The sequence below is a fragment of the Staurois parvus genome, unplaced genomic scaffold (assembly GCF_062004578.1).
Source record: "Staurois parvus isolate SC_StPar_1 unplaced genomic scaffold, SC_StPar_1.0 ptg000174l, whole genome shotgun sequence".
Taxonomy (NCBI): Eukaryota; Metazoa; Chordata; class Amphibia; order Anura; family Ranidae; genus Staurois; species Staurois parvus.
The window spans coordinates 1092401-1113488 of record NW_028317970.1 but is presented as its reverse complement, the minus strand read 5'-3'; the positions used below and the strand labels follow the sequence as shown (position 1 = coordinate 1113488).

Here is a 21088-nt window from a genome sequence, read left to right as displayed (position 1 = left end):
GATGTAAATCACATAATCCTGACCACTACACTCTGTACTCTGGGATGGAAATCACATACCCCTGACCACTACACTCTGGGATGTAAATCACATACTCCTGACCACTACACTCTGTACTCTGGGATGTAAATCACATACTCCTGACCACTGCACTCTGTACTCTGGGATGGAAATCACATACTCCTGACCACTACATTCTGTACTCTGGGATGTAACTCACATACACCTGACCACTACACTCTGTACTCTGGGAGGGAAATCACATACTCCTGACCACTACACTCTGTACTCTGGGATGGAAATCACATACCCTTGACCACTACACTCTGGGATGTAAATCACATACTCCTGACCCCTACCCTCTGTACTCTGGGATGTAAATCACATACTACTGACCACTACACTCTGTACTCTGGGGTGTAAATCACATACTCCTGACCACTACACTCTGTACTCTGGGATGTAAATCACATACTCCTGACCACTACACTCTGTACTCTGGGATGTAAATCACATACTCCTGACCACTACACTCTGTACTCTGGAATGGAAATCACATACTCCTGACCACTGCACTCTGTACTCTGGGATGTAACTCACATACTCCTGACCACTGCACTCTGTGATGTAAATCACAAACTCATGACCACTACACTCTGTACTCTGGGATGTAAATCACATACTCCTGACCACTACACTCTGTACTCTGGGATGGAAATCACATACTCCTGACCGCTACACTCTGTACTCTGGGATGTAACTCCTGAGCACTGCACGTTGTTTGCAGGGCTGTATGAAGTAGTCTCCTGACCCCTGCACTCTGGGCCATTATTCATGGTGAACCAGAAACTGGATGACCTGTAAAGGCTTGTAAAGTGTCTCCTGTGAGAAATATTTGGGCCCCAAAGATCCCCATCGTGGCCCCGACACACACAATTCTTTTCACTCAATAAATTCTTTATTATAGTTTTACTTCTAACAAGATTGTAATCATAGAATCAGGAAATAACAAAGGAAGGAATCTGATTGGTCAGGAAGATCCCTTGTCTGGAATGTGGGGGCGGAGTCATTATTATTGGTGTACAATACAATACACAACGTGTTCCATTATTATAACAAAGTATTGTAGAAAAGATCCCAACATGTGACATGGCTGAATGAATGCTGGTCATATTAGTTCATCTATTCTCTAAGTGGGGCGGTATCTATTGGGCCAATCCCTTTTACAAACCACACATAATATCGCCCTTCAAAGTGAAAACAGAAACGATTTGCAGAAAATCAAAGAGTAGAAATATTTTCCGGTGGATCCCCTCTACCCAGACCCCATATGTAGACATAGAACAACAAGCTGTGTTCCCTCTCGTGCCGCACTCCTCCAACCACCCAAACCCACACAGAAGCAAAGGGAAATAATGAGAGGAAAGTTCCCCCCTAGTTTGGGGCGGAGTTCTCCTTCCCTCCTGTTGGGGGATGGGAGAAGGATGGACTGAAGACAGAGAGCCGCTTCGGGGTCACCACTGTTCTGTAGAACCTTGAAATGAAGGACATCAACTTCAGAAGTTCTTGTTGTCTGTGTAAAGTTCCCCGATAACCAGATCTGGGCTCTCCCGGCTTCTAGCTCTGTAACCCGCTATATCATTATCAGGAAACGCAACTCCGACACCCAAGAAGGGCTGAAGTTGTGTCCTTCATTTCCAGGATCTACTGACCACTCTGCACCCCGACATTTACTGCACTTCATCCATGTCTTTGGGGGCCTCTCATCTCCTTATCAACTGTTTCTTCCATGATGAAGATCAGCCATGGAGTATATCTGAGGTGTATATCAGGGTGTGCTTCTTCCCCACATGAGAGCTGGGATGTCCAGCAATGTTCATCTAGAAGACATTTCCCGCACTCAAGGCACTAATACACCTCCAGGGTTGTGTGGGACCCCTGATGTACAGGAAGACAGGACTTCAGTGAGGAACATTTCCCTCACTCAGGACAGGAAAGTGGCTTCTCTCTGTATGAGATCTCTGATGTCTGTAAAGATCAGACTTTTGTGAAAAACATTTCCCGCACTCAGAACAGGAATACGGCTTCTCACCTGTGTGAGATCTCTGATGTGTGTAAAGATTGAACTTCCGTGAAAAACATTTCCCGCACTCAGAACAAGAATAAGGTTTCTCCCCCGTGTGACATCTTTGATGTGTGTAAAGACTGGACTTCTGTGAAAAACATTTCCCGCACTCAGGACAGGAAAATGGCTTCTCCCCCGTGTGACATCTTTGATGTTTGCAAAGATATGACTTCTCTGAAAAACATTTCCCGCACTCAGGACAGGAATACGGCTTCTCCCCCATGTGCAATCTCTGATGTGTGCAAAGATGGGACTTCTGTGAAAAACATTTCCCGCACTCAGGACAGGAATACGGCTTCTCCCCCGTGTGAGACCTCTGATGTATGGAAAGATGAGACTTACATGAAAAACATTTCCCGCACTCAGGACAGGAAATCAGCTTCTCCCCTGTGTGAGATCTTTTATGCACATTAAGATGGAATTTAAAACGGAAACATTTCCCGCACTCAGGACAGGAATACGGCTTTTCCTCTGTGTGAGACATTTTATGCCTATTAACAAGGAATTTTGAATGGAAACATTTCCCACACTCAGTACAGGAGAAGCTTTTCCCTGTTGGAAGGCCGGCCCGGTCCCGCACAGTCTGAGGTTCCTCAGGATACGAGGAATCCGATGGTCCATCTACACTGAGTGGTGCCGGATGGACATTGGAGGGAGCCGGGTTTTCTCCTGGACTATACTGTGTGATGTCCTCATCTTCTACTTTCCAGTCTGGAGACAAAGTGAGACAATCCTCGGAGGTTTTCCTCATCTCCCGGCCATGGACTAAAATACAAAGACAAAGAGGATTACTAGACAGGAGCTGATTGGTTCCCCCAAACCAGGACTCCGCCCACATCAGGCAGCTTGGTCTCTGAGGAGCTTACAATTCCACCCTCAAGGGAACTAGGAAATGGCTCCTCTGATCTCCTACCAGGTCATTTCTTTATTCATGGACCTTAGTCAGAGAGTGAGGAACCAACCAGAACTGTCTTTTATAGGAGGGACAGTGATGAGGGGATTATAGGACGAGGGTCCCCACCCCCTCTATCAGGAGTCAGGAGTATGTAATGTATACCACAGAGTATATAGTGCAGGGATCAGGAGTATGTAATGTACAACATAGAGAATATAGTGCAGGGGTCAGGAGTATGTAATGTACAACATAGAGTATATAGTGCAGGGGTCAGGAGTATGTAATGTACAACATAGAGTACATAGTGCAGGAGTCAGGAGTATGTCATGTACAACATAGAGTACATAGTGCAGGGGTCAGGAGTATGTAATGTACAATATACAGTGCAGGGGTCAGGAGGATGTAATGTACAAAAGAGTATATAGTGCAGTGGTCAGGAGTATGTAATGTACAACAGAGTACATAGTGCAGGGGTCAGGAGGATGAAATGTACAACATAGAGTACATAGTGCAGGGGTCAGGAGTATGTCATGTACAACATATAGTATATAGTGCAGGGGTCAGGAGGATGTAATGTACATCAGAGTATATAGTGCAGTGGTCAGGAGGATGTAATGTACAACAGAGTATATAGTGCAGGGGTCAGGAGGATGTAATGTACAACATACAGTATATAGTGCAGGGGTCAGGAGTATGTAATGTACAACATAGAGTATATAGTGCAGGGGTCAGGAGTATGTAATGTACAACATAGAGTATATAGTGCAGGGGTCAGGTGTATGTAATGTACAACATACAGTATATAGTGCAGTGGTCAGGAGGATGTAATGTACAACAGAGTATATAGTGCAGGGGTCAGGAGCATGTAATGTACAATATAGAGTATATAGTGCAGGGGTCAGGAGGATGTAATGTACAACATAGAGTATATAGTGCAGGGGTCAGGAGTATGTAATGTACAACATAGATAGTGCAGGGGTCAGGAGTATGTAATGTACAACATAGAGTATATAGTGCAGGGGTCAGGAGTATGTAATGTACAACATAGAGTATATAGTGCAGGGGTCAGGAATATGTAATGTACAACATAGAGTATATAGTGCAGGGGTCAGGAGTATGTAATGTACAACATAGAGTATATAGTGCAGGGGTCAGGAGTATGTAATGTACAACATAGAGTATATAGTGCAGGGGTCAGGGGTATGTAATGTACAACATATAGTATATAGTGCAGGGGTCAGGAGTATGTAATGTACAACATGAAGTATATAGTGCAGGGGTCAGGAGTATGTAATGTACAACATAGAGTATATAGTGCAGGGGTCAGGAGTATGTAATGTACAACATAGAGTATATAGTGCAGGGGTCAGGAGTATGTAATGTACAACATAGAGTATATAGTGCAGGGGTCAGGAGTATGTAATGTACAACATAGAGTATATAGTGCAGGGGTCAGGACTCTAACATACAACAAATATGTATAGTATAGAGGTCAGTACTATGTAATGTACAATATGAATGTAGAACCCCTCTGACACCCCAAAGGCAGGATGGCACCTCCAGAGGTCAGGGGTGCTCACCCCAGGGCCAAGTCCATGGGTAAAATACGGGAACTGAGAAAGGATATTGGGCACCAGTCACTTTTGTCTTTTTAAAGTTTTATTTAGAAGGGTTGGGGAGGTGAGGGTTAGGGGACCCAGATACCATGACAGATCACCGACAGACTCTGCAGATCAATGTCCAGCCTCACAGTGTCAGAACCTTTAAGCCGACCGAATGACTCTGTAAACACATTCCCAAATTTCAGTGCGTCCTCCAAGAGAGTCACCGGGTCCTTCTGAGAGACCAGCCTTCTTCATGACTCCCTCCAGCAAGGGGCCTCCCCTGGGTCTCCTCCTTGGCACAGCTTCCTCCAGACCAGACAGGACAGCCTCAGGACCACTTCACACATTAGGTCCCAAAACAGGCTATTGGGCCTAACAGCAGAGCGCCATCCAGCAGCACCTCCCTAGACCTCAGCCCATGGAAAGAGCACATGGCCTGTCCCTAATATTTATTTCCTGCCCCAGCATGCTCCAGGGGCATAAACCTCCTACTGGATTGGCTGAAGAAAATATAAACATTAACTTAACCCATATTAAACACAAAGAAAACATTTATTATATTGCAGCTTACCGATTCTGAGATGTGATGGCTGCGTTAGTTTTTCTATATTCATCTGGTGATCTAGCCAGTAAATCTGTTTTATAAAAACTCTACAGCAGAATGTATCAGTTCCAGGGATGAGGCAGACCACTTACCACTGACAGGGGGCTTACAATGAGCAGCTTTTATTCATTCATGTGAAACTTTTATCCCAAAAGGAAAAAAAAACAGTTTGATGTAAGTGAATATGAAGTGTGATCTGGAGTTTGGCTTCAATTAGTTACTGTTTTTATATCTGCTAATACATCTAACACTCCCCTCCCCCCAGACTGACCATGCTGCTGTCTCCACAGTGGGGGCACTCTAATACAGAAGGTGTGTTACTGGCCAGATCACCAGGAGAAAACGGAAAAAAGCCAAAGAAAAGGAATGCAGCCGCCACACCCAATGATTGGTAAGCTGCAATATGGGACATTTGTGGTCTAATATCCCTTTAGTTTGGTTGGTGAAATCTCATCCTATGTCCAGTGATAGCAGTGACATCTACTGGCCACAGTGAGACATCACAAGACAACCTAAACTTAGGGAGAAACCAAGTGAAGAACTATACAATCAGCCTGAGCCAAGTACAGCCCAGCCACAAACTAAACCCACATAGTACCTCTATTCAGGACAAGGGGGGCGATACTAATAAATAGTGTAAGGATCACATCAAATTGGTGTTTAGTAAATAGAGATCACTTACAGTGGTTGTAACCCTCAGACATGGAATATGAACAAAGCATATCCCTCTACAGTGTGTACTTGTCTCAGTCCAGAGCACGAAGTGTCATTTCTGTCTGCTGTCTCCTTCCTATACAATCAGCATGAGTCACTTCTGACAAGTCTTCCTGACACCAAGAGAAAAAGTATGATAAGGGAGGAACTCCAGCTCACAGCCTGTGATTGACAGCCTCAGCTATGTTCCTGTGTGAAGGGGGTGTGTCCCTTCCCTCCAATCATCTCTCAGAGCTCACTTTACTGAGCTCTGCAGAATGTGACCAGCTCTCTGCTCCTTTTTTTCTGACTTCTCAGACAAGCTGTATAAATTCTGGACTTTGAACAGATGTAGAGAAGAGAGGGCTGAAGATAAAAAGGTACAACGTATGTAGGAGGATTTGTTTCATCTCTGTGTATCACCTGAGGCCAGTCATTGCACTGGATATATGGAAAGTTTATAACCACACCGCTGCCTCCCATCTCCTGAGACTGCACTCAGTGACTTGGGTCTGATACTATACAGACATATCCCTCCACCCGGCACAGCCAGCAGACCACAGAGCAAGGAACCCTGGGAGAAATGTTCTGTCAGAGATCTTGGACATGTCTATGTCCACAGACATCTATGGTGAAAATGAACATTTTTCTGCCAGCTGAACCCCAGAACCTCCATAAATCCAGTCTAGAGACATAAATTGTGTCTGCAGCACAGAGAAGGAAGATTATCCGAGAGAAATCCAGGAATACAGGACGGGGAACACAGCTCAGGAAAGTGACCAGGGGATTACAGGCTGATATCACCCAGTCCCCGCCCTACTCTGGACCAATCAGTGAGCAGTATGGGTGGAGGAATGGATTTAGTGTTCATGACCCACCTGTGCTGATCTCTGTAGGAGTGTCCTCCTCTATAAATGTCCCCGTTATTCCATCCTCCTCCATAGACTGCTGATCATCCCTCACATACGCCTCTTCTTCTTCTGCTTTCACCTCAAATTCTATATCGATTGGATCTCCACTCTAAATCAAGGAAATGAGAGAAAATGTCATCTGTAAAACATGAGCTTCAATATTGTGGCATCACATAAAAAATCCACACATTGTGTCCACAAGTCCATGTTCTAGAAGCTCCGTCCCTCTAAAGTGTCTTCTTATCGGTGATGGGAAGGGTGGGGGGTGATGTGTCCTTCTAAATACTCCCACTCCTCCATGGAGAAATAGACAGTGACACCCTGACACCTTATAGGAACCTGACACACACAATGATACAGTCACCATCCAGACACATCCCTTGTCTGTTACTGGAGAATGTCCCAGAATTCCCGGCACCGCTCACCTCTCCTGTCAGCAGCTCCATCATCTTCTTGGTGACTTCTAGAATCTTCTGCATGTTGTGTCTCTCAGGGTTTAGGGAGCCACATGGAGGCACTGTGATGGTCATATGATCACCTGACGTCAGAAGAGGAAATCTCTGTATTGAGGAACCAATAGGAATATCATGTTAGACTCCCAGAACCCTCCTCACCTCTCCGGTCAGGTCTGTGTTTTTATTAATAGAGATCAGAGTGATGTTATGTGACCTCCCAGAATCCTCCTCATCTCTCCGGTCAGGTCAGTGTTTTTATTAATAGAGATAAGAGTGATGTCATGTGACCTCCCAGAATCCTCCTCACCTCTCTGGTCAGGTCTGTGTTTTATTATTAGAGATAAGAGTGATGCCATGTGACCTCCCAGAATCCTCCTCACCTCTCCAGTCAGCAGGTAGATGATCTCCAGGGTGAGGTTTAGTATCTTCTCAGTCATGTGACTCCGGTCCTCCTCCATCCTCATTGGTGCCATCATGTGATCTATACAGGTCTCCTTGTAGACGGATAACTTTGGGAAATGAAATTAAGAATGATTTGGATGGTATTGGTCACACAATAATAGGATGTGGATGTGAGGGGGGAATAGGAGGGTTGCTGGACATTTAAGAACTACCACCCCCATGGGAAGATGCTTATTTGGGACTGTTTAGTATTTGCTACATTTTGGAGGTCCCGGGACCCTCTTGACCTGCAGGATCAGAAATCCCCTTTAATCTGTTGGGTTTGTTTGGTCTCTGAACTGGTTTTGATGAGTTTTAGATCTGCAGACAAGGAATGATAAATCTGATCCTTCCTATGACTTGTTTGCTCTGAGGCAGTGTTGTGAGGTCAATGTCGGCTCATCATGAGGTCCAGGAAGGGGAACTTGATGACTTTTGGCCGGAGTTGCTGGATAATCAGGACAATTGGCAGAACTCTGGCTGCAAGGCTCCAATCTCCAGCAGGCTGCTGACTGACAGGAGTGATGTCACTGTCACTCTCTGCAGTAAGAGAAGGGATTGGATGGGATAGCAGGAAGATGGTGCTGGTGGAGTAGAGAGCTGTGAGGGAGGAGTCTGTTCTCTTCCCTCCAATGACAGCGCAGCGTAGGTAGGAGGATGGCAGGGGGTAGGATCTTGTTTTTTTTTATTGCCAAGTATACTGTAGTACACAGAACATTGTACAGAGTGGTGGTGGGTTCCTGGGGCTCTGAATTCCAGCACCGGCACTGCCAGAGCCTGTGTCATGGGAGGTATTGGAGTGTCTCCTGAAGATGTTCAGCACTGACCCCTGACTACCTTTTAGTTGATAATTCACCAACAGACCTCCTCTAAGAGCGAGTTCCCACCAAGGGGTGAAAGTCTTCCCTTCTTCATTCCACTTGGTATCTTGGAAAATGTTATTTGACCAGTGAGATAAGAAGGTGAAGGTTTCTTTCCTTTCCTGGTAGGAGTTCTGTAAGGAGGTCTGGAAAGTAAGTGTAGGTGGGAGGACAACCAGAGACCAAGAGCCCCCCTCCCTACCTCAGAGTCCCCCTGAGCCCAACAACCTTCTCTTCCCTCAGGGACATGCTACATGCCAACTCCATCCACCCAAATTTCATCATCTACTCTACACCCTCAGGGGTCCCAAAGTCTCTCATCCTCAGTACCCCCTTGGAGGCCCCTCAACTCCCCTTCATCCCTCACACCCCTCATTTTTTTCCTCCAACACCAATGATTGAATATATTTTTCATGGCAGGCTGGGGAATGTTTTCTTCCTGGTAGAGAAGAAAAATCAGTCCGGCCGCACATCTGATAAAATCACCTTTATTTGGACATATTCAAACCAGACCCTCCACAATGTACAAAAGAGGGAACATAGCACTTCAGTGGTGATTACTCTTTATTCATTTGGAATGTATTCTTCCTCCTGAGCAGCAATGTAAGGGGCTCTATGCTCCATACTCCTGACCCCGGCACTCCATCATTGTGTTGGCTGCATAGTGTAATGATTGCCCATTGGCTGCCTGTGTAGTGTCATCATTGCCCTTTGTAGGCCATGTATGGTCAGGATGGTCCTTGTCTTGTCTATTTATTGTCAGTGCTGTTTGTTTAGAGGACCATATTACTAGAATTTATCTCCACAATGAGGAGAATGTTCCGGCCCCGGAAGTGGGGGAATGTTCTGCCCCTGAAGGGGTTCATCTGGGTTCCCACACTATATATGTGTGTATCATCATCTGCTGGAGATAAAAGACGTCACAGTGACTATGGAGGAAGAGGACGGACGTGACTATGGAAGAAGAGGATGGATGTGACTATGGAGGAAGAGGACGGACGTGACTATGGAGGAACAGGACGGACGTGACTATGGAGGAAGAGGACAGACATGACTATGGAGGAAGAGGACAGACATGACTATGGAGGAAGAGGACAGACATAATGGGAGGGGATTACTGGGTGTAAATATGAAATAACATCTTATTACCGCCTCTGCTGCCACTTCCACCAACGTCTCCTCTTATTTCTGCAACATGTAACTTCCTGTCTATATTGCAGTTCACTTCCTGTCTGTACCTGACATCACTTCCTGTCTGTACCTGACATCACTTCCTGTCTGTACCTGACATCACTTCCTGTCTGTATTCCATAGATACTTCCTGTCTGGGTTTAAGTGAGATCACCACCTTGTGGAGTTCAGTAGAACTGCAGCCCCCCAAAATGTCTCATAATAACAATTCCTGTATAATATATACCTTACAGGTCTACCACAGAAGATCAGAAGAAAAAATAAATCTAGATCATTTGCAGCCAACTGTTTAATAAAGATATTTTATTACATAAATAAAAGTCTTAAAGACACGGAATACAAGTTAGAAAAAAAGGTAAAGGTGAAACAGATCCCTCCGAAATGTATCTTTTTGTTGAAGAAAATGCAAAACGACATCCTAAAGTATAAAAATAAATATCAATCCACTCATAATAAAGATGTTAGACATAAATGACAAGGATGTAATGGTCACAGAGGAATGGTGGTGGAGATCTCTCACAGTAAGAACACTTCCTTGAATGGTTCTATAAATAAAGAATGAATCCTGGAGGGAATAAAGCTGTAAAGCAATAAATAATATATAAACTGGGCCATCCACTTCATCCATAAAGACATTGTGATTGAAGATCTTCTAGATCACATAGAAGGAGGACTCATCCATGATTTCATACATTTGTTTGGAAGGATAGAACAATCCTCAGAAGGGAACATGTAGGATGACAGGAAAGGCTCCTGACTGGTGAGATCCTCCAAACATAATGATGACATCCATGAACTGGAGCGAGCTCGTTGGGGTGATAAAGCCAATCTGGAAACACTGTGTAGACGTTCTCCAAGAACTCAGCACACTCCAGGTGTGGAGAAAGTCTCCAGGTGGGTTTAGCCTGTCATTTATCATAGATACAAACACACTGTAACCGGGATGGATCACTCTGCCATTTGCTCTCTTTTTTAGTCTGCTGGCATAGCTGTGTCCAAATTCGATTGATCTGTACCTATGATCCGCTGTGCTTTATTTCTCCTCCTGAGACCGACACTTCCTATCCTCCACCCTACAGTCATCATACTACACTGCAGTGTGGATGGGAAGAATACTCTCCATGGTGCAATGATAGAAATTGACCAGAATTCCTGGACACCATAACACCAATCATATGAATGTGGAACTCTTTGGCATAATCCTCTTTGGACATACTGCAAAAGGTTCTGCAATGTCTTCTCTTCTCACCTTGGAACTCCTATCTGAAGATATCCACCTGTAAACTTGTACACAAAGGGCATTTACTCTGTCAAAGATCTGCTGAACAACACTCACATAAGAACGTTTCAGGATCCCAGCCTCACTTATTTTCCGGACCAGAAAGACTTCTACAAATTCATCAGAATTAGACATATGCTACCTCACTGGTGTGAGAACACTCAGCCCATGGGCCTCATAACACTCTTCAACAGCTCTCCACCTTCCAGCTCCCATCCCTCTACCTTCTACCACCTACTCCAAAAACAAACTCATACAACCAAACTCCCAACGATGGGATTCTGGAAATAGGAACTCTAATTCTCTATCTTTTGAAAAAAAAAACAATATTTTCTCATTTCTGTTATAAAAAATATCCAATAAACTCAAATTTTGTCATAAATTTAGGCCAACATGTATTTTGCTTTGGTAAAAAAAATCCCAATTACTGCATATTAATTGCTTTGTGTGAAAGTTATATCATCTACAAACTATGGGATGGATACTGGAATTTACACAGCTTTTACTTTCTGACTGCCATCACATTTTTTGAGGTGCTAAAATACCAGGATAATACAAACACCCTCAAATGACCCCTTTTTGGAAAGAAGACAGCCTAAGCTATCTGCTGAGAGGCATGTTGAGTCCATGGAAGATTTATTTTTTTTCTAAAAGTTTTTTTTTACACAAAATTGTCACTTTAATGACATATTGCTCACACAAGCCATGGGTAAATGTGGAATTACACCCCAAATACATTCTGCTACTTCTACCGAGTATGGGGGTACCACATGTGAGATGTTTTGGGAGCCTAACTACATACGGGAGTGTAACGGAAGCGTAGGCAGGACAGAACCCATGAAGAAGATGGGAAACACACAAAGCTTTATTGAACTCTGAAAGACATTCAATCAGGACAGTTCATGGCACTCCGTGACATGCAGCTTGTAGGGACACCCACGGTAAGCGGGCTCACGGGGACTCAAGGGGACCTTGGCTTTGGCGTCTGGCCTCAACACAGTGTACTAGGAACAACAGGCTCACGGGGACCCAATGGGACTTTAGCTGTGGAGTCTGGCGTAGCACAGCTCCCACCCAGCTTTCTAGGGACATCGGGCTCACGGGGACTCAACAGGACTCCAACTGTGGAGTCTGGCCTAGCACAGCTCCCACCCAGCTTTCTATGGACATAGGGCTCACGGGGACTCAACGGGACTCCAACTGTGGAGTCTGGCCTAGCACAGTTCCCACCCAGCTTTCTAGGGACATCGGGCTCATGGGGACTCAACGGGTAGCGATGGCTCAAGCACTCAGGGGCATCACAGTTAGCTATACTCTGGGCACGCCATGGGACGGTTCAAGTAAGGGTAGTCTAGGCGTGTAGTAGGGGCAGTTCATGACCCGGGTGTCTGTGCGCACAACAGTGACAGTTCAGGACACAGGTGGTCAGTGCGCACAACAGGGACAGTTTAGGACACGGGTGGTCGGTGCGCACAACAGAGACAGTTCAGGACACGGGTAGTTTGTGCGCACAACAGGGACAGTTCAGGACACGGGTGGTCAGTACACACAACAGGGACAGTTCATGGCTTTTAGGGACACTTACGATAGGTGTCTTGCAGGTGCTCAACAGCAGGCGGCTTGCAGAGGGATAGGCGACTTGCAGATGCTCAGCAGCAGGCAGCTTCCAGGGAACAAAGCGATCAGCAGGCAGTATAGCTTCCCAGGGGCCCAACGATCAGCAGACAGGATGGCTTCCCAGGGGCCCAACGATCAGCAGACAGGATGGCTTTCCAGGGGCCCAACGATCATCAGACGGGATGGCTTCCCAGGGGCCCAATGATCAGCAGATGGGATGGCTTCCCAGGGACCCAGTTATCTGCAGACAGGACAGCTTCCCAGGGACCCTCAGCAACAGACGGCGGCCCTCACAGTGGCCAGCTTCTCCAGTGCCCAGCAGTCAGCAGCAGGGGTCCTCGTAGCAGCCAGGAACAGCAGCGGGAGTCATGGCCATGGGGTCTGACCTTTGAGGAGGGGGCTCATGCAGAGCACTCAGCAGGGATGCCTGCAGAGGCCCGGGCCCCGAACGGACCTCCCACAACCGCAGTGGCCCAAGGGACAGCAGCAGGAGTCATAGCCGTGGGGTCTGACCTGTGGTGAGGGGGCTCATGCAGAGCACACAGTGGGGATGCCTGCAGAGGCCCGGGCCCCACCCAGACCTCCCATGACCACAATGGTCCCAGGGACAGCAGCGGGAGGAAGAGAGCAAGCCTGGTCTCGCGCTGGTCTTTTAAAAGCTGTGTGGGATGCTTCCAGGTTGCCCCGGCAATGGCCGGCCCAGCGCCGCATTGCCGGGCAATGAGGCACACCCCTTGACAGGGGCCACACTCTTGAGAGCTTTTGTCTGTCTGAGAGTGCAGTCGTGGGAAACTCTCGTGCCCTGCATTGCACTCACCAGGGGTGTGCAGCGCCGGGTTAGCGGCCCCACACCAGAATCCCTCAGTGGGGTGTCACTTCTCTCTGTCTATATGGCCATAGAGGTGTGAGGTCCGCCACAGGGGTCACTTCCTTCTCATCCTGCGCAGCCTGCCTTCACAGGCTGCATGAGGATGTGAGGAGGTGACGAGGGGCAGGGGGGTGAGGTGACCCCCCTCATCCTGTGCAGCCCATCTTCAAAGGCTGCGACAGGATGAGGAGAGGGTGAGGGGACACGGGAAAGACACAGGCACCGGGGGGGTTTGGACAAGGAGCAGGCACTCCATAACAGGGAGCCTGAAATCCAATGATCCCTTTGAAAGCCTGAAGGTGCATAACTTCCTCATTTCACTTCCTCACTACCTATCAGTTTCGGGGGCCCTGAAATACCAGGATAGCACCAACCCCCCAAATCACAGGTCTGATATACAGGTTTGACCCCATATCTGGCCAGCTTATTGGGGAGAAATAGTTTGAATGCAAAGTGGCCTAAAAAATTAATGAGGGACTCATCAACACAGATTTTTTTGGTGGGGAGTATAGATATCTGCACATTTTTGGTTAAGGTGGTTTACAAGGGGACAAATTTTGTAGAGCCGGTCAAATTCAGGGTCACCCCAAGGATGACAGAGTGTATTGTCATTGAAATGCGTAAATCGCATTATATTCTCATATCTATGCCTGGCCATGGCAGCAGAGAACACGGCATATGATGAATCGGGTCTGTCGACAAATACAACTGCAATTAATTTTTCTTATTAATGCCCATGTTGAGGCTTAGGCCCAAAAAAAACTTAAATTCAGAAACTGTAATAGGTTTCCATGTGAACAGTCTGGCAAGGTTTGAATTTGGGTTGGTGGTGATAAACTGTTGTGCATATAAAATGCTTTGATCCACAATCGATGCATAGAGCTCTTCCGTGAAAAACAGCTCCAAAAAATCAAGGGGAGGAGTTAAATTTGCTGTTTTCACCTGAATTCTGGGTTGGGCAGTGAATTGGGGAAGTATGGGTGCTGCAGAATTTGTGGGCTGCCAATCAGGATTTGCAAGCACATCCGGAAGGATACTAGGGGCTCTACGGTCCTGTGTGCAAATTTTTGGTGGCAGCGGGACACTACTTGTGCTCACCACCCCACCAGCTTGTACTGCACTTATGGGACTCGCCATGTCACCAAGTCATACTGCAGTGCTGGTATGTGAAAGACCAGGATGTACTAGGCTGCTGGTGATTGCCATTTGACCAAAAGGTAGTGTGGCACTAGTACTGGCACTCTGCTGCATATGAGAGTCATCATGCGTTTGTATCACCTCAGAACCTGAGAAACGGGGTTGGGTACACCTGACCTTAGCAGGAACCTCTTCTCCGTCATCTGAGTGATCTGTCAGGGTGCCGCTGCTGTCTACAGATTCGTATTCTGAGCCTGATTCTGTCAGGGAGTCTTCCCTTTCGCTCTCACCTGACATGCTCAGAATCCTGTAGGCCTCGTCACTAGAGTACCTTTGCTTGGACATTTTGGCCACTAAATTTATAGGTACCTAGTGCGACTCACGGGAAAAAGAGCGCCTGGCTGTCAGGGACTGCTTGAACCGCTACGAAAAATTTAACGACAAGTGCTAACAGAGATCAGGCCTGATTCTGCCAACACTGCGGTTTTGTGTGTAATATATCAAGTGACAGTTATCTACTGACACTGCACTTGCTGGGGGAGAAGGGGGGCATAGGGGATAAAGGCAGGTGCTGGCAGGTGTTGGAGCTGATCCCGCTAACGCTGCATTTTTGGGGATACTATAGTAGTGTGAACGCTGGTATAGCGCTAATCTAATCAAAGATATTGATCCGCTCAGACACTATACTAGCAATGGAGGTTTAGAGTGCAAGTGAGCGTGTTCCTGGCAATAAAGGGGTCAAATGTGATTACTGGTGTACTAGCGGCAATCTGACGCTATCTGGGAGGGGCGCTAACTGACACTAATGCTATCTGAAGTCACCAGTGACACTAATACAGTGATCAGTAAAAATCTGTTCACTGTAATCAATGACACTGGTGACAGGGCAGTGAAGGTGTTAACTGGGGGGCCGATCAGGGGGTTAAATGTGACCTAGGTGTGTTCTAACTGTGGGTATGTGCTGTTTTACTTTACAATTTGTATGTCTTCTCTCTCTGGGAAGGAATGTGCCCAGGCAGAGAAGAATGACATCATATCCTGTCCTGTGTAACTGTCAACAAAGGACAGGATAGGACAGGGACCGATCATCCGATTTCAGCCGGACATCACTGACTGAAACTGAATGATTGATCCCTCGGGGATCAAATGGTGACAGCCACAAGTCGTGGGGGCGTGCGTACGCCCCCCCCTGCCCGAGAAAAACCTTGGGAGTGTGGAGCACGTTTAAAAACGTGGTTTTGCGCAGCCGTGCCACCCTGCCACCATTTTAATGCAGTGGCTGTTCGGCAAAGAGGTTAGGGGACGTTTATCGGGGCTGCAGTTCCTCTAAACTCCACAAGATGGGGATCTCATTTCTACTACCCAGACAGGACTTCTCTATGGAATACAGACAGGAAGTGATGTCAGGTACAGTCAGGAAGTGATGTCAGGTACTAATAGGAAGTGATGTCAGGAACAGACAGGAAGTCATCTGGAATAAAGACAGGAAGTTCCATATGGTGTGAAGCAGATCAGAGACATTGGTGGATTTGGCAGCAGAGGAGGTAATAAGATGTTATGTTCTATTTACACCCAGTAACCCCCCCGTCATGTCCATCCTCTTCCTCCATAGACAATATCGCATGCAGCGCTAAAAATATAAAATAACATATACAGTAATAAGTGATGGACTACTAGTGCTTAGTAGTGATTTATAAGTGTCCACATAATATAATGCTGTTGTCCCAATAAACTGTGCAGGACGTGATGAACTCCGTGCTGTGAAGTGTTTAATACTATGCACTCACCAGAAAGCGCATAATATGCGCGTTTGAGTTGTCAGACCACTCCTGGTCCCAGAAAAGTTGAACCTGTCTGGATCATCTGGCAAGCTGTCACTCTGTCACTTCTTGGCCAGCAGGGGGATTCCCGACATCCAGAAACCCTTATAGGGCTAATCCAGGTTCCTTAACCAGGGCACTCATGTGAAGTATCCACCTTAAGAGAGGGGGGGGGGCTTGACCAGAAAGCCCACCCCAAAAAATACTGATAGTGTAGTATGTTCCAAAAAGGTTCTTTATTGAAGATAATGTAAACACAGGTCACTCACAGGATTTCCCAGATTCAAAGATGGCCGCCGGCCTCCACGAGGTACGGAACGGCGTGACGTCACCGGCTAGGCTCCACTCTGACGCGTTTCGTGCGGACGAGCACGTTATCAAAGGGAGCGAGCACTAGCCGGACAAACCTATATATACTGTTCCACGCGCATGCGCGGTGGAACAAAAAAGCCGGTGACGCCATTTTGGCCCGCTCGCGCATGCGCAAAGCATGCGATAGCGGCCATTTTCTTGGTTATCACGGCTCAGGGTAGGCGACCGTTATGCATTGCAGAAGATCTCTCTCACCTGCCCTGTCATAACAACCACAGGTATAACGGGGGGCGGAAAACAGTGAAGATAACCGCATATACTGCCCGTAGGGAACGTAATATGTGTTATTAGACTGTCCCTAACTCACTTCCAATCGAGTTTGGTAAGGGTACAGTCGAATTCACTGGGTAAAGGCTAATTTAATAGCACCTATTGCACTGCCCTAAAAATATATTTAAATGTGGCCAAACCTCAATCGAATTCAACAGAAATTAATACCTGCTGAAAAACAATGCCTAAAAACACCCCCCTGAGCCTTGATGCTTTATATTACACATACTATATATACATGGAGTGAAAACTATAAAGGATATATAAAAGGATAAACATGTAAAAATATACAAGTAGTGTAAATCGAAGTTAAAACATTATAAAATGATTAAAAACATATCAACTTGTATCAATAAAACAATTAATGTCAAGGTCTACATTCAAGCCTTGAGGAAAAAAAGACTGTAACTCATAAATCTCTCTTCCTCCATAGTCACTGTGATGTCTTTTATCTCCAGCAGATGATACACGCATGTTGATGATACACATCAATATTTAGAAGGACACAAGGATCTCTACAAGGACGTCATGATGGACAATCAGCCGCCCCTCACATCACCGGGTAAGAGGAGACTTTATTGTAAAGGAGAGAGCAGTACGGAGGATCCACCTAGATCCCCCATCATCTGATAAACACATAGAAACAATGGATTCAGTCAGTGTGTGTGTTTCCTACAGATGGATCCAGTCATGGGAACCCACCAGAGAGATGTCCCCGTCCTCTGTATTCCCGGGATTCCACACAGGAAGGTCACACCATCCCTCACCATCATCAGGTAGATGATGACAATTATTGGTAGTTGTGATTTATACACAGCATGTTTGTTACAATGAATGTTTTATTATATCTTTCAGAGTGGAATCCTCGGGGATGATAATATTGATGTTAAAGAAGAGTATAAAGAGGAGGATGAGGAGTATGGAGTGATGGAGGAGTTTTCAGAAGGACACAAGGAGATGATGGAACCACCTAATACCAGGAACCCACCAGAGAGATGTCCCCGTCCTCTGTATTTCAGGGATTCCACACAGGAAGGTCACACCATCCCTCACCATTACAAGGTTGGTGGGATGGAGCATCTAGAACATGGACTCATAGAGACAATGTGTGGAGTTTTTTTTTTTTTTGTGACCTTATATTTTACAGATGATATTCTCTCTCATTTCCTTGATTTAGAGTGGAGATCCAATCGATATAGAATTTGAGGTGAAAGCAGAAGAAGAAGAGGCGTATGTGAGGGATGATCAGCAGTCTATGGAGGAGGATGGAATAACGGGGACATTTATAGAGGAGGACACTCCTACAGAGATCAGCACAGGTGGGTCATTTATTATTATTATTATTATACAGGATTTATGGCGCCAACAGTTTGCTCAGCGCTTTACAATATAATGGGAGACAATACAGCAACAATACAGTTCAATACAAGAGGGTTAAGAGGGCCCTGCTCCTTGGAGCTTACAATCTAGGAAGGAGGGGCTAGTGGTACAAAAGGTAGTAACTGTGGGGGATGGACTGGTTGGAAGAGTAGAAGATTCCAGTATTAGCTGAGGGCAGGATAGGCTTCCCTGAAGAGAGAGGTTTTTCGGACATTGCCGAAAGTGGGCAGAGTAGGTGATAGTGTGATAAATTGGGGTAAAGAGTTCCACAGGATGGGGGAAGCTCTGGAGAAGTCCTGGAGATGAGCATGGGAGGAGGAGACAAGGGAGCTAGAGAGCAGGGGGTCTTGCGAGGAGCGGAAAGTACGGTTTGGGTGATATTTGGAGAAAAGATTGGTGATGTAATTTGGGGCAGAGTTATAAATAGCTTTATACGTTATTGTTAATGTTTTGAATTTTATCCATTGGGCAATGGGAAGCCAGTGGAGGGATTAGCAGGGAGGGGTGGAGGACACTGAATGGAGGTCAGTGGAGGGATTGGCAGAGAGGGGTGGAGGACACTGAATGGAGGACAGTGAAGGGATTGGCAGAGAGGGGTGGAGGACACTGAATGGAGGACAGTGGAGGGATTGGCAGAGAGGGGTGGAGGACACTGAATGGAGGACAGTGGAGGGATTGGCAGAGAGGGGTGGAGGACACTGAATGGAGGCCAGTGGAGGGATTGGCAGAGAGGGGTGGCAGATACAGAACGGTTAGTAAGGTGGATGAGTCTGGCAGCAGCATTCATGATAGACTGAAGAGGGGATAGCCTGCGATGAAGTCGGCCAATGAGGAGGGAGTTACAATAGTCAAGGCGAGATATAACAAGGGAGTGAATAAGTTGCTTAGTGGTTTCCGAGGTTAGGAACGGGCGTATCTTGGAGATGTTGTGGAGGTGAAGTCTACAAGATTTGGACAGTGATTGGATTTGGGACTGAAAGGACAGATGGGAGTCTAGGATTACACCTAGTACCCTGGCATGATGGGAGGGACTGATGGTTGTGTTATTGATCTTGATGGAGAAGTCAGGGGAGGGGGCACGGGCTGGAGGGAATACTAAGAGCTCAGTTTTGGAAAGATTGAGTTTGAGGAAGTGGAGTGACATCCATGCCGATATGTCACTTAGTAGGTTAGTAATACGGGAGGAGACTGAAGGGGTGAGGTGAGGAGGAGACTGAAGGGGTGAGGTGAGGAGGAGACTGAAGGGGTGAGGTGAGGAGGAGACTGAAGGGGTGAGGTGAGGAGGAGACTGAAGGGGTGAGGTGAGCAGTAGAAAGAGAGATTTGTGTGTCGTCAGCATAGGGATGGTACTTAAAGCCGTGGGAGTTTATCAAGTGACCAAGGGAGGAGGTGTAGATGGAGAAGAGAAGGGGCCCAAGGACGGAACTTTGAGGGACCCCTACAAAGAGAGGGAGTGAGGAGGAGGCGGCAGAGTTATTGGTAACACTGAAGGAGCGCTGCAATAGGTAGGAGGAGAACCAGGAGAGAGTGGAGTCTCGAAGGCCAAGAGAGTGGAGTTTTTTGAGGAGGAGTGGATGGTCGACCATATTAAAAGCTGCAGAGAGGTCAAGTAATAGGAGTACGGAGAAGTGGCCATTGGTTTTAGCAATTAGTAGATCATTAGTGAGGTTTAGTAGGGCAGTTTCAGTGGAGTGTAGAGAGTGAAATCCAGACTGTAAAGGGTCAAGAAGGTTGTTGTCAGTGAGGTCGGAGCTCAGGTGATGTATTATACATGGAGATCATATCCCCCCTTATGTATTATACATGGAGATCATATCCCCCCTTATGTATTATACATGGAGATCATATCCCCCCTTATGTATTATACATGGTGATCATATCCCCCCTTATGTATTATACATAGAGATCATATCCCCCTTCTGTATTATACATGGAGATCATATCCCCCCTTATGTATTATACATGGAGATCATATCCCCCCTTATGTATTATACATGGAGATCATATCCCCACTTATGTATTATACATGGAGATCATATCCCCCCTTATGTATTATACATGGAGATCATATCCCCCCTTATGTATTATACATGGAGATCATATCCCCCCTTATGTATTATACATGGAGATCATATCCCCCCTTATGTATTATACATGGAGATCATATCCCCCTTATGTATTATACATGGAGATCATATTCCCCCTTATGTATTATACATGGAGATCATATCCCCCCTTATGTATTATACATGGAGATCATATCCCCCCTTATGTATTATACATGGAGATCATATCCCCCCTTATGTATTATACATGGAGATCATATCCCCCCTTATGTATTATACATGGAGATCATATCCCCCTTATGTATTATACATGGAGATCATATCTCCCCCTTATGTATTATACATGGAGATCATATCCCCCCTTATGTATTATACATGGAGATCATATCCCCCCTTATGTATTATACATGGAGATCATATCCCCCCTTATGTATTATACATGGAGATCATATCCCCCCCTTATGTATTATACATGGAGATCATATCCCCCTTATGTATTA

General features: G+C 46.1%; 1 protein-coding gene across 1 annotated transcript in view; it reads left to right on the top strand.

The window, feature by feature from the left end:
• Window positions 1–21088, top strand: part of LOC149462481 (uncharacterized) — a 40912-nt gene that overhangs the window by 9537 nt on the left and 10287 nt on the right. The window contains exon 2 of the mRNA XM_089676811.1: window positions 8103–8110. Coding sequence (XP_089532937.1) covers window positions 8103–8110 — 8 coding nt within the window. The remainder of the gene's footprint in view (window positions 1–8102; window positions 8111–21088) is intronic.